The sequence below is a fragment of the Pleurodeles waltl genome, chromosome 1_2 (assembly GCF_031143425.1).
Source record: "Pleurodeles waltl isolate 20211129_DDA chromosome 1_2, aPleWal1.hap1.20221129, whole genome shotgun sequence".
Taxonomy (NCBI): domain Eukaryota; kingdom Metazoa; phylum Chordata; class Amphibia; order Caudata; family Salamandridae; genus Pleurodeles; species Pleurodeles waltl.
This window is the reverse complement of record NC_090437.1, coordinates 503,650,399-503,665,362: the sequence shown is the minus strand read 5'-3', so window position 1 is coordinate 503,665,362 and position 14,964 is coordinate 503,650,399. Positions and strand designations below refer to the sequence as shown.

The 14,964-nt window shown below is 44.5% G+C and overlaps 1 protein-coding gene across 1 annotated transcript in view; it reads right to left on the bottom strand.

The window, feature by feature from the left end:
• Positions 1 to 14,964, bottom strand: part of TACR3 (tachykinin receptor 3) — a 1,184,508-nt gene that overhangs the window by 108,265 nt on the left and 1,061,279 nt on the right. The window contains exon 4 of the mRNA XM_069241463.1: positions 3,482 to 3,678. Coding sequence (XP_069097564.1) covers positions 3,482 to 3,678 — 197 coding nt within the window. The remainder of the gene's footprint in view (positions 1 to 3,481; positions 3,679 to 14,964) is intronic.

Here is a 14,964-nt window from a genome sequence, read left to right as displayed (position 1 = left end):
TTGTCACAAAACCTATATATTTGCATGTGTGCTGAAGTTCACAGCACACATCTAATGAGTCGAACCCTTTCCATTTAAGTAGACTTAAAAATGTGTGATGGAAGGGTATGCTCCCAATCGAAATCCTATGGTAGACAGGATACTCTCAACCAATGTTCCCTCTAACTTTTTTCAACTGTGTGCAAAAGTGTAACATCTCTGTGCATTGCAGCCAAAGCTATGTGCACCAGGAAATGATCATACATACAAGAGTTATCTGGGGTTCCACTTTAGGCCAAACAGGCATGTGGTCATGTTTCTTTATTAGCATTTGTTATGCTAAACAGCTTTATAAACCCACATTGTGGGTTACTTCTTCTGTGATACAGCTTTTCCCTGGCATTTATGCTGCACGAGAGATAGAGCTATGCAAGCCTAGAAATTCATAGGGAGGGTTGAGGCAGATACGATCCTTTAGAATATCCCGCATGAAACAATACAGTAAGTGGCATGCAAGAAATATGGCCAAGATTCTTTCAAATTAAAAATAGGGTATTTCATTAATAGTTGCATTTCAGTTTATTTGTAGTGCAATGATGACAGCACAGCAAATTGAGAATGCAGGGCTTGAAAGTGTAGGACTCCAGCAGCAGACTGCCACAACCGTAAAATATAACATAACATCTGACTATTCATTACTCTGAAAATGCAGCATCAGATTGTAAGTCCAAGAACCATTCTTCAAAATCACACCGAGCTCCTGAGACCATACAATAACAAAGTATGAGGCGTACCACAAATGTACTTTCCCACCATCAGTATCTAGAAGGAGTGTTTCAACTTGTCTCCCTGACCTTGTATGCAGATGCGGTGGAGTTGAGGAGGATACAGGCAACACTCTGGTGCCATTCCGACAGTGCCAATTCAAAGGGAGTCCTTACAGTATTGCACACATACACCAGTACTTTAGGTAGACAAACTGTTGAGGAATCTCTAAAAGGGGCCTGGCAAAAGAAGTGTAACCAAGCATCCGTTGCAAGAGTTTATGGCTGGAAACGTGTGAACCAGAATCCTGGGCTTTACCCTGCAGCACATTTAACCAGCAATTGGTGCCTTTGAGATTTTTCTGTTACTAAATCCAGGCATAACACAACATTGGACCTGCTCCTAAAACAGGCCAGACCTATTGGCTTTGCCAAAGAATTTAGCTGTATCACACAAATGAGCAGCAATGGTTTTATTGCGATACGGTGAACTGATAATGTCTCCTCTTCACACCAGTGTTCTCTGCAGTCCCTCATGCTGTTAGACACTTACATCCTTTTCTCCCTCTGCTTTCTGAAATCCTTAATATGCATATCTCACATGTCATCTTTTTCCTCTTGTACGCCATTTTTTCACTCTCTGCTGAACATACTTCATTTCACCTCATCTACTTCAGCATCCCCCCCCACACACACACACACACCACTCACCCCCTTACCTGCTGAAAGCGCTGCATTTTGTTTCTTTTTGGTGGTCATATTTGTGAAGTTGTGTTACTCTTCCACCCATGTTTCCACAGTTAGTTAGCATACATATAACCAGCACTCTTTATGGTTTGAGAGAGGCCAACATTGGAGGTACATGTAGTCTGAACAACTGTAGGACTCAGTGACAGGCTCTGTGAGAAACTGGCACTGCATTCTGCCTTAACTACAGAGCTCTCAATCACATCCCATCATAATCACACATCCACAGTTTCTACCCAATAAGACACATAGATGTGACTCAGTTCACAGTATGCACTGTACAAGAGTCACATATATTGCATTAAAAACTGTAAATACACAAAATGTGTAAAACCTCATCCTCTCAGGTAATGCACACTGGAATTATACATGAAGCATTCATGCATCAAAGAATATTTTATTTAAAATGGGAAGGTAATGGAGTGACTGTTGATGTAAGAATGTGTGTGGTGTGTATTTCCACTGTATGTGCTGTACAGTGATTATTATGAGTGCAACATTTATAAACGCAAACTGTGGTTGTAAATGAAACAAACAGAAAACTTTATTTTATGTTGAAGGGAAGCCAGCATGAACCGAAAAGAGGTAGGAAAACATTTCCTACCTTCTCAGACAGTGGTGCTGCAGCTACACATAATGTTACTGTTATCTGTGCAAGGTCCTGAGCAAATTCACTTTCCAGTCAGAAAGTACAATCCTCCATCATTGCTAGCAGTGGCACGTAGCTCAGGTTTATGCATATTGTGAAAAGACCAGGTAATAGGAAGTAGCTTAGCAATACCCTGATCTTTGGAGCAAGGAAGGAGTGTGGCCCCTTCAACTGCTGTTGGAATAGGAAAATATGGAAGTTTACATTAATTAATGGTCTCTGGTGCCACTGCACCTGCTGCAACAATGTGTAGCTACTCCCCTGGTAATAAGGACAGCTCATGCACACTACATAGACACAGTGAGCTGGTGCCCCTAGAAGAAAATGCTACATTTAGTGTTCTGCAGATGCATATCTTCCGTTTATGCAGCAGATGCAGCGTTATCAGGGTCCTGGGATGGAGGTTTCAGCTCGCCAGCCGGCCCATGCACTGATGCACAAAGAATGATCAAGCTGATCTTTATCCACGAGTGGAAGGGCTGGGACAAGAACAGCTGAAGCCCTTCCTGCAGGAGCATCAGCTGTCACTTTAAGCAAAACATTATTACCAGGCCTTAGAGTCATGCCCTTCCAAAATACATTAATCAGAGATGCCAGTGCTGCCTGTATGCCCCTGTCTCCGCTCCCATATCACCAAACTAATGCAGCAAGTGACTGCACTGAAGCCAGGTGCTGCGCACCTTGTGACCCTCTGCAGCCCTCCGCACTTCTCTTCCACAGTGAAATTCTCCTCCACACTAGATTGTATCTGCTTCTCTCTGTGGTTCTCGAACACACACACGTGGCCTATGTCTTCGTGCCTCTTGCATTTGTGAAAGCAGCTGAAAACAGTATTTTGCAAGATTTGTGAAGTGTGCGCGCTTTCAATCTAGATTGTGCGCTTGGGAAAGTTAAGATGCGCGGGCGCTCATGCGCGCACCTTAAAGGGAACACTGCTCTCAACTATGTAAGGTTGTGGATCACCAGCGCTGGGGTTGACAGAATCAGCATGCCAATACTAATAGACATAGCGCTACACTGTTTTCCCGCCTTGCACAACTCAGTGCAGCACATCTGGTTGTTGTGATGCTTTTCATGAAAAATTATCAAATCTTGTTTTAAGATTGCAAATAATAGGACCCAGGAATGTAGAAATAGCTATCTAATATGGCAATAAAGTGCAAACAAGAAACATGAAAGAGGCAGTTCTGCTAAAAGGGATCATAGTAAATAGTGCATATTAACAAACAGCTTCTCAAGTTAAAGGTTGCTAGATTATTTTGCAGGTGCTGCACAGGGTTTAGAAAATAGTTTTGGCATTTGGGATGACTGTGGTACAGAAGATTCTAAAATAATATCTTACCTTCTGTTAAGGCAGCAGTAGATAATAGGATTGTACATGGTGGAACTCATTGCAAGCCAAAAGCTAGCCAAGTAAATCTGCTGGATATATTTCCATCGGTTCAATTGCCTGTTCAATGTAGTGACGATGAAGTAGATATGATAAGGAAGCCAGCATATTGCAAATGTCACCACGACAACAATCATCATTTTTACCACCTGAAAGGAAAACGCCACATCATGAATATGAATACCTTGGTTGCTGGAATGGTAAATGTAGCTACATTTGATATACGTTTGTATCCTTATTTATCAGAAAGAAGCAATTGATCATATTCAGGCATACTCACAAAGGCATTTTGAAATATATAAAGCAGTACTAATTTAAGTACTCTTACACGCCTTTGTGAATTGGCTTCATAACATCTAAAATGGGAATGGAACAGGACCATTCAAATACAATTAGTATACATATAAAGATTTGTGCCTCTGCAATTTTACTACTAATACGGAGTTGGATGTCTGATGTTGATTTACAAAGGAGTATACATGCTTTTGTAAATTGACCACAGAGTATGTTTGCACATGCAAATGCTGCTTCTCTAAGCATCAATTCGGGTTCCTTGATATCCTTGCAATTTATGATAGAGTTATTCGAAACGTTTGAAGTGTAAAGTTTTTGAGGATACTGAAAATACCAGTTTTCAAGAATACTGAGGATGCCCTACTAGTATTACTGTCCATTTGGATTAGTTTACCTGAACATTTTAACCAGATAAAGGGAATATACCACACAACATGACTTTTCCCATTGTAATAAGTCTTTTTATACCACTGAATTTTGTGTAATAAAAGCACCAATCCAACATATATAGGCCCTGATTTATACTTTTTGTCTCTTAACTGTGCTAACTCAGTTTAGTGTCAAAACGTATACCGCCGGCTGGCACCATCCCAGGACGCCGGCCGAGTGTCATATTTATGGTATGATGGTAGCTGGTGGTAAGGCCCAGCTAGCGTCATAAAAAAGGATGCTAGTCGGGTGGGGGAGGCTTAGGCAGAACAGGGGGTTTTGCTTCAAAGGTTGACGCTAGTCTGGGCAGAGGCATAAAAATACCTCTAACCAGACTAGCGTCATTTTCTGATGTTAAAACCCCATGCACATGACTCCTGTCTTAGTAAAGACAGGGGTCATGCCCACCACCCCAATGGCCATGCCCAGGGGACATATGTCCCCTGGGCATGGCCATTGGGCCCAGTGCCATGTAGAGAGGCCCGAGTTAGGCCCCCCGATGACACTATAGAAAATAAAAAATAATACTTACCTCTGCTTACCTGGGATGGGGTCCCCCTTCGTCCGCTGTCCCACTGGCGTGGGTGGTGGTGTCCCTGGGGCTAGGGAAGATAACCTGTGGGCTCTTTCCATGGTCTCTGCCCATTGAAAAAGTCCCACAGGTCCCCTAATGCCTGCCCTGACCCAGGTGTTAAATAATGGCTCTAAGCAAGCTTACCGCCCTTATTTAAGGCCCCCATCCCCGTGCTTGATTTTAGCAAGGGGGGATAAATATGGCACTAAGGCCATATCGTCTTTTTTTGCCCAAGAATTCCTACCTTTCATCTCATTGACACAAGGTAGTTTTCCGCAGGCAAAAAATTACTTTAACTTCACTATTTTGGCGCTAGGCATGTCTAGTGCCAAAATCTAAATCTGGAGTTAAGTTTGCGCTGAATTAGCATTAAAAAAAATCATGCGAATTCAGCGCAAACAGAGTATAAATATGCCCCATAGAAAGAATACATAACAGCATTATGGGCCTATATTGCCACTCAGGGGTTCTGGTGACATTTACCAACCACAAGGTTAAAAGCAAAGTGGTTTCTGAATAACATCTAAAACGCAACATGGCAATGTAGGCCTATGTAATATAAGTTAATCATCATGTATCTTTATAATAGACAATTTGTTACTTGATAATAGTACAGGGGAGCATCCATTGTTTGCCAAAACTGGAGATATGTCCGACAATGTTTGGAGAAATCTATGTGTTTTTTGTGGACTAATGTGATAATATTTCAAATGTGTGTTATTATAAATAAAATGTCAAATGCAAAGTGTGTTGAAAGGAAATTAAAGCAAATACATTCTCCAAAGTGTGTTTTTCGTTGTACATTGAGACTATACACTGTGGGTGGGAGGCGTTACTTCCATCAGGTGACAGTGAACGGAGTCCCAATTACTGCTCTGAGGAACACCAGGACTAGCCAATGGAAAGGCTAGTTTCCCCAGAGCAGTACACTGGCCAGGTGTGTATGGTGACTCCAGTCCATGGGCAGGGGTTCTTCACCAAAAAGGCCCTGGTGTCCCTACGGTGGGGTAGGGAGGTGAACCAAAAGGGGGTCATAGTTAGTCACCGGATTCCAATAGACTGCCTTCTGGGAAATGAGTTGTCCCTGGTATCAGGGGAACTGGGAGGGGTGGCCACCACAAGCACCCTAACAGTTCAGTGTTTAAGGGGTACCACTATAAAGCGGAGGGTACAAGACCCCAGAAGGAGGAGAGGGAGAGCCCACCCTGACTCCTGTCCAGCCTGAGGGTACAGACCATGGGTTGAAGGACCAATTTCAGTGTACCACCCCTGAACTGGTGGGAGGTGGAGTGGAAAAAAAGGTGTACGTCACCTGGGGTTACTTTTGCTCATTCTCAGAAACCACAGAGGTCAAAGATTCCTGGATGACCTGGGGTCTGGTTGTTGAAACTGACAACCATGAGTAGTGTCTGTTGGTTGTTGTCCTTGTAGACAGAATTTCCCCTGGGTTGATGACAGAAGTCAGACCCAAGGACTGGAATGGACCACATTACTTTGTTGGCCATGGTGGTACTGTCTGCCCATGGGTGTGCATCTGTGAGCAAGTTAAAATTAGTTGTTGTACAGATGAGGTCTATAGATGAGGAGAAGCGTTCCCCATGGGTCATTTCAGTTGGTCCATAGAGAATAGACAGAGGGATCTAACTGGGTTCAGAGAGGCATAGAACTTAAAACTGGGCCATTGTCCATGTTCTAGCGCCATAGGCAAGGAAGACTATCAGGCATTGATTGGTTCACCCTCGCTTTAGGCTTGAGGGGGTTGTGTTGGAAATTACCCTTTCTGCAGGGTCATCCCCAAACATGTGCCTTCCTCCTTCTCTTTTTCTGACCCAGTTTTTGTTGGTTTCAGGACTCTGGGCAGTTTACCAATGCTAAATAGTGCTAACGTGCATGTGCTCTCTTCTCTAAACATGGTATAATTGGGCAGTACCTGATTGGCAGATTTAATTTACTTTTAAGTCCCTCTTAGAGTGCACGATATGTGCCCAGGGCCTGTAAATTAAATGTTGCTAGTAAGCCTGCAGCGCTGATTGTTCCACCCACTACAGTAGCCTTTCAAACATGTTTTAGGTCTGCCACTGTAGAGCATATGTGTGCAGTATTGAACTGCCATTTTGACCTGACAAGTGCATCCACTTGCCAGGCGCAAACCTTCCTTTTTAATACATGTAAGTCACACATAAGGTAGGCCCTAGTTAGCTCCAAGAGCAGAGTACAGTGTATTTAAAAAGTTGGACATGTACTTTTAAGTTTAACATGTCCAGATTGTGAAAAACTCTTTAATTCATTTTTCACTATTGCAAGGCCTATCTCTCACATTGGACAACATTTGGGCTTACCTTAAAACATATTTTAAGTATAATTTCCTATTGGGTAAACATAGAAAAATGGAGTTTGGTATCTCCGGACTCACAATTTAAAATCACAACTTATGGTGAGGTTGGATTTTTAATTGCAAGTCTAAAAATGCCACTTAAGAAAGTTGGCATTTTCTTAATTTAACCATTCTGTGCTTTTGACTGTCTCTGAAAACACGTCTGGGGTTGGTGACAGCCGGGCTTTGTGCATTCCCTCTAGACAGTCACATACAAAGGGAGCTTGGGTGTGACATTGCATCCTGATTGCCCAACCTGGGCTAGATGGGTGGGAGGATCTGACAAGTAGCTCCTGACTAGGCCTGTGCCTCTCCACACAAAAAGGGATGCATAACCCACTGTAGAGTGCCTGGAGTCAGGGAAGAGCAGGACAGGATTCTTGTATTTTTAAAGGCCTCCTTTGAAGTCTTCCCCACCTCAATGGCACATTTGGGTATAAGTACTGGAGCCCAAACCCCAGAAAATCAGAAATCTACTGAAACCAAAGAAATTCTGCCTGGAAGAAGGACTGCATTGCTGCCAGGAGACCTTGCCACTTTGTAACTGCATTGTTGTGTTGGCCTACTGCTTGCTGAGTGCTGTGCTGTATGAGGGACTGCTGCTTTGCTACTTGCTTTGCTGTGTTGGCCTGCTGCTTCTTGCCTGGAGTTAGAAGGACTGGAGCTGTTCTCTACATCCTTGAACCCAAGATTCTCCAAGGGCATGCTTGCTTGCCCACTGTTCTTCTGTAGTCTCAGAGACATCATCAAAGACTGCTTTCAACTCTCCTGGTGCTGCCGGACTCTGCCATCTGTGAGTCCTACCCTTGCCTGAGGTGCTCCTGTACTGTCCTGGGCCCCAGAAGTGGGTTCTGCAGCTAAGGTCTTCAAAAGCAACTCATCACCCAGAGTGTGGCAGAAAAATCACCTTTTACAACAAAACAGTAGTAAACCATGTTTATTATTGTTTCATTGTTAAATGGGGGGGTGTAGGAGGCTGGTGTGGTTTGCAGTGGTACCTAAGGTACTTACACCCTATACCAGGTCCAGTTATCCCTTTTTAGTGAAATGTAGGCAGTGTCTAGAAGCCAGGCTCTCTAGAGGTAGCTGTGAAAGCGCAGCCAAGGCTTCTCTAGGAGACATGCAAAGCTCATGCAATACCACTGTAGTCACACAGTACTCACACATGAAAGAAAATGTTCAGTGTTACAAAAATAAAGGTACTTTATTTTGGTGACACAAATGCCAAAAATACCATAGAGACCATACTCCCTTAGGAGGTAAGTAATACCCAAAATATACACACTAGTATGCAGAATTAGGCATAAAAACAGTTAGAAAACAGTGCAATTAGTGAAAATCACAATAGTTAGAAATGGTCCTAGGGGGAACGCAAACCATATACTAAGAAAGTGGAATGTGAATGTCGGTTTCCCACCTAGGGAAGTGTAGTATGTAGAGGGGAGCTGGGAGTACTACAAAGCCCCATAGGTAAGTACTAGACCTCACCCCAGTGACGAGGAAAGCAGGAGTAAAACACAGTAAGTGTCCCAGAACACACAGAAACGAAAAGAAGGATTATGCAAGAACCAGAAGAGACTGCAAGACACCAACAGTCGATTCCTGGACCTGAGGACCTTTGGAAGAAGGGGACCAAGTCAAAGAAGCACAGAAGAGTCCAGGGAGAACAGGAGCTCCTGCTTACCCGGATGAAGGTGCAAAAGAAGAACCACTATTGAAGAAGAAGAGTCAGTAATGCACCAAAGAAGATTGAGTCGGGTTCCTGGTTGGCGAAAATGATGTCCCACACCGGATGGATGATTGCAGTCTGATTTAACATTGCTGAAGTCCCCCAACAAGCATTGGCACAAACAAAGCTCGCGGTTAGTGGAAAATGGCGCTGCCCAGGACCAGAAAGGACCAGGTGGACTCTACCCGGGAGGGGTGAGTCAAAGGAGGCTCTCAGAAACTCAGAGAACCCACAGAAGACCAGGCAGCATGCACAAGAGTCCCATAGAACAGGGTGCAAAAGAGGCCCATGCAGCAGGACGACAAAGGCTCCCACGCCACCATAGAACCGCTCAGGAAGCTGTGCGTCACAGGATAGAGTTCTGGGTGCTGGAGCTGCAAGATGCATGAAGGACTTAGTGGAAGGATGCCAACAAGACTTGGCAACTGCAAAATACATGGTTCATGGGAGTAGTGTCTTGCGTGGGAAGGCAAGCTCTTACCTCCAGCAAAGTTGGACAGTAGGATGTCAGGACCATTCGGACCACTTCAGTCCACCACAGGTGATGCAGGATCCATGCAGCTCAGCAGGAGAGGGGATCCACACAGCTGTTCATCGTTGCAGTAGGTGCCTGCAGAAGCAGGGAAGTGACTCCTCCAGAGGATTCCTGCTGGAGTCTTGCAATCCGAATCTGAAGTACCATCCAAAGGAGAGACCCTAAATGGAACTGTAAGGGGGATTGGTCAGCTAACCAGTTAAGCACTTTTCAGGGGAGGGCTCTGCCGTCACCTGCTGGCACTGGCCACTCAGATGCTCCCAGATTTCCCTACCAACTTGGAATCCAAGATGGCAAAACCCTGGGACCCTCTGGAGGAGCTCTGAGCACCTCCCCTGGGGTGGTGATGGACAGGGGAGTGGTCACTCCCCTTCCCTTTGTCCAGATTCACGCCACAGCAGGGACTTGGGGTCTCTGAACCGGTGTAGGCGTGATTATGCAAGGAGGGCACCAAATGTGCCCTTTAAAGCATTTCCACAGGCCTGGGGAGTATACCCCTCCCAAGCCTCTAACACCTATTTCCCAAGGGAGAGGGTGTAACACCCCTCTCCCAAAGGAAATCCTTTGTTCTGCTGGGCTTGAGCGTTTCAAACAACAGGAGGGCAGAAACCTGTCTGTGAGGTGCCAGCAGCTGGGCCTGCCTGGAAAACCTCAGAAGGCTACAATGGCAGTACTGAGAGTCCTCTAAGGAGCTCCCAGAGTGCATGGGATCATACAGCCAATACTTTCAAAAGCACGGGGTATGATTCCCACATGTTTGATACCAAACATGCCTATGTTCGGAGTTACCATTATGTAGCTGGACATCGGTAATGACCTATGTCCAGTACACGTGTAAAATGGTGTCCCCGCACTCATGAGATCTGGGAAAATGGTTCTGGAAGTCATGGGGGCACCTCTGCTCGTGCAAGGGTGCCCTCACACACAGGTGTTCTGCACCCTGCCCTCAGGGCTGGAGGACCTGACTTGTAAGTTACCTGGTGCAGTGTAAATGGCGGTGAAAGGCTGCTTGCACCTTTTCACACAGTCTGCAATGACAGTCCTGCAGAAGCCTTTGCATAGACTCCCTATGGGTGGCAAAATATATGCTGCAGCCCGTAGGAATCCCCTGGAATCCCATATGCCCTGTGTACCTAGATACATTTACTAGGGACTTATAAGGGGGCACTAGTATGCCAATTGTGGGTGAAATACTGTGTTAACAGTATCCTACAAGTAATTTCAGAAGGAGAGATCATAACTATTGGGGTCCTGATTAGCAGGATCCCAGTAGACACAGTCAAGCACACTGACATGAGGCTGAAAATGGGGGTAACCATGCCAAGAAAGAGGGTACTTTCCTATAGTGGGGCATTGGGGATGACAGGAATGAGGGGAGTGCACAGAGCACTCCCCTCAGTGTGCTTTTATGTTTGGCTCTCTGTCTGGGGCCGGCCAAACACACATGGCACAGGGCTCTCTCCATGCTTGACACTGTGTTGCTGGGCTGGAGATAGCAGGCACAGGTTTCCGGTCAATTCTAATGCCGCTCTGAGCAGCATCAGGATTGGCCGGAGGGCAGGCTGGGAGCCTGCGCTTCCTGTAAGGAAGAAGGAGTGGTGGCGCGGCAACCAAGAGAGGAAGGTAAGTTTTGAATTTTTTAAATAATATAATATTTATCCTCCCGCCAACCCCCCCACTGCGTGCCGCCCCCCACAGAGAGCCACGACTGGTTGCACACATACTTTACACATTGCCTCTTAAGTTAAGACTGACTGCTCTGTGCCTAGCTACCATAGGGTTAATTTAGGGTGTGTCTGACTTACCTTGACTAGGATTGTGGTCCCTATTTGGACAGGGTGCATACCTCTGCCAATCAGAGACACAATTTCTAACATGTAGGTTTAGCAAGACATATATCAAGGAAGAAAATAAAGTGCAGTGTATTGTTTACATTGTTTATTTTAGCACACTCGGGAGGATTTGCTGGAGGATGTTTATATCAATTAAAAGGGAGCTTGTGAGATATACTGAATAATGTCCAAAAAGCAGCATTGTAATTGTGACAGTGTTTTTTAAACTAACGGTGTAGGAAAGACAAAATAATGTGTTTAAATATTGTATTTGTTTAGAGAAGCAAAATGACCCCCAAAGGAATTGAGCACTGTGACTTATGGGAAATAATTTACAGTTAGACCACTTTTCTGTGCAATACAATCTTTGAAAATTTAATTAAAAGTCTTGACCATTAATATTTATATTAGCACCATGACACTTCTTATTGAGGTATTTGTGCACTTAATATATCAGAGCAGCCAGTCAATGTGGTGCCAGCCTCAGCAGGGAACGATTCCAGGGTAGTATATTTCCAAAGGAAGGTTGCACACCTGTTTGCAGTAACAGTTTTTTTTTAATCTGGCTTTAGCAAGGAATGTATTAAACCATAAAGACAATACATTTCAAACAGGGTCCTGGTGACATGTAAAATCCAAGGTTCATTACAATAGTTTTAATAGACTCTTTCTTCCAGCCCAACTCTCTTGAATTCTGGGAGCTGCAGTCTGTTTACATAATACTAAATTTGACACCCCCATTGATAAAAAAAACCATCAAATCACAGATCTGGTATGGATAATACATTGCTTTACATTTGCTCAATGAAGGATACATTAATCACCGTTAATTCCCTTGTATTCAACTTATGCAGGGAATTTCAAACAAACCACAAAACCCAGCATCGCGCACGGCCTTTGGCACCCTCACCATGCACAGTTTTCTCATCAATAATTTTACTGCAAATGTTACAGTAATATTATCAATAATGTCATACAAGATGTCATGAGAGAAGTAACATCTGGGGTAATTAGCAGTGCATGGCGAGGGCCTGAATTATAGTTACCTTAGGGCACTAGGTATAGTTACTTGAAATAAGTCTAACTATAACAGCTGAATTTATATGATTTGTACATGTAAAACCTGAATCTAACTATAACGTCCCTGTAACCTTTGTTTTTTTAGTGCATTTCTAAGCTTTTTAATTCTATTTCCTAACTATAATGTCCCTGTGACCTTTGTTTTTTTCAACGAATTTCTAGGGTTTTTTAATGTTAAGTAAAATTACCATCGCAATGCACTGTGTGGTGGGGGGTAGAGTTGGATGTAGGGCTTGGCCTGGCATTGTGCTGCCCCACTAAGCTTGCTGCTCTTGCCTAACCTCCTCCTTTCCATCCAGTGTCCAAGTATATGTCCCTCATTAAAGCCCTGTGTGGCTGTTGTTCTGCCACTGCCCTTCCCCATACCCTGAACAGATAGCTTGCTGTCCAGTTCACCTCCTTTCTACCTGCTGTTGTCCGAGTCCATGCACCAGCCTCCCCATCCTGCTCTGCCTGGTCCAATGTGCTACCACTGCTCTCCATTCAGTTTTATGTCCCTGCCCACTCCTCCTGCCCTCCGTTGCCCAGTTCTATGCCCCATCATTGCCCTACTGCTTAGCCTCTGTGCTTAGCTTGCTGCCCCTCCCTTCCTTCCCCTGCCCTGCAATGTCTGTGTGCTTGCTCCCTCCCTCCTTTTTGCCCACCATGTTCCATGGACCTGCCACTGCCCCTCCTATCACGCTGAGTGTTCTGTTGAGCTGCCACTGCCCCCCCACCTGCCTAGCATGGTCAGATGACTGCTGCCTATCCCCGCTACCTCCACCCTGCCTGTCCGAATGCCCCTATTCCCTCCTCCTGTGCTCCATGGTCCATTTTGCTGCCACTCCCTTATGCCCTTCATGCTCTGTTGTGCTGCAACTGCTCCTCCTGCTTCCCCCCTACCTAGTCTATTGTGAAGGTCCATCCCCTGCCATCTCTTGTCTGTGTCCAGCTACAACCTATCCCTTCTGACCTCCATTGTGCTTAGTGCATGCTGGTCCATTATGCTGCAACTTTCCCTCCTGTATGACCAGTATGATCAGTTTGCCGCCATTGTCACCTTTCCCCACTGCTCTCTGTTGTCCATGTTCATGGCCCTCTCCCCTCCTATTGCTTTCCATTGTCCATTGTGCTGCACTGAAGTCCTGCTTGCCCTGTGCGTTGTTTTGTGCTGCTGCAACCCCTGATGCCTGCCCTGTAAGGTCAGCTTGGTGCCCCTGCCCATCTCCCTCCTGCCCTCTGTTATCCAAGTCCATGTCCATACCCCATTCCTCCTGACCTTATTGATCCAATGTACCATATTTGCCAACATTTTGAACTTGGTAAGATGGAGATTTCAAAAGAAAACCTGAGGAATTGATTCTCCTAATTGACTTCCATTCAAAAAGAGATTTTAGTCAGGGGACAGATAAAATAAAGCCCTTACAAACAGTATCCTGCCTGAAACGGGTCTTTTGGCATATATGGTTGTACAGCCACGGCCTTTTCCTTCTGTCCTCAATGGTCTGCTATATTGCCACAGCCTCTCTTGCCTGTGCATGGTTGGTTTGTTGCCCTTGCCCCCTTTCTCCTGCCCTCCAGGGTCCATTGTGCTGCCACCGCCCCTCTCGCCTGCCCAGCATGGTCAACTTGTTGTCTCTGCACACTCCTCTGCCCTCATTTATCTGGTGTCCGTGCCCCGACATCTGCCTCCAAGCAGTATTCTAATGAACAACTTGATTGCTAACATTTTATATTTAATTCAAACGTGTGGCATCCCAGACATCATATTGATGTAATCAAACCTGTAATTATCAAAATGAGAGGGTCTTGTTTCTATAGAAATTAGGGTTAGTACTCCAAAAGACTAGAATGAGGACATCTTTTCTGAGTTCTAAAATAGTAACAAAGCACATTTACATTATTTGCTATCTTGATGTTTTTTAATCCAGTTGATCACTTGATTATATGTTACACTTAGGGGACAGAATGTGGCATTACGGCCAGAGCTGCAGACTTTGTAACTGGGGAACCAGATTCGAGTTTCGGCATCAGCTTGACATCCTGTGATTCTGGGAAAATCACTTAACCTTCCCATATCTAAAGCCCAAAAGGAATGTGTCCTTGTTTAATATAACTGATGCTTATGTAAAGCACTCCACCACAAGTCTGCACTATGATAAACTGCAAAAGAAAAAAAAAGAAAAGTGTTTTGCACACTTCTGTCATTGGCCTCTTTTTTCTCTGGTGGCAGTCATGGGAGACATATTTGCTATGAAGCTCACAAATCTCATTTACTTCAGTATCTTCTTTAAAAGGTGCTTTTAGTTTTCCTATTCGATTCCATCAAGATGGCAGTCAAATGTGACACACTTTTGGCATAAATTCAGAAGGTTAGCAGTCTAGTTGCTCATTAGAATACTGTAGTTAATTAGCAATTTGCTACTGGTATTGAAAGTGCATGTTCTAATCTAAATGTCAGAATGTTTTAATGAAATAGAAGAGGAAGATACTTGAGAACTCACTTATAACATGTTCGAATTTTTCTTTCTACGGCACTAGCCATAATTTCTATGATAAAATGAACCCCCTCATGTTGTCCCTTTTTCAATTAAATGTTTTAAATGTAG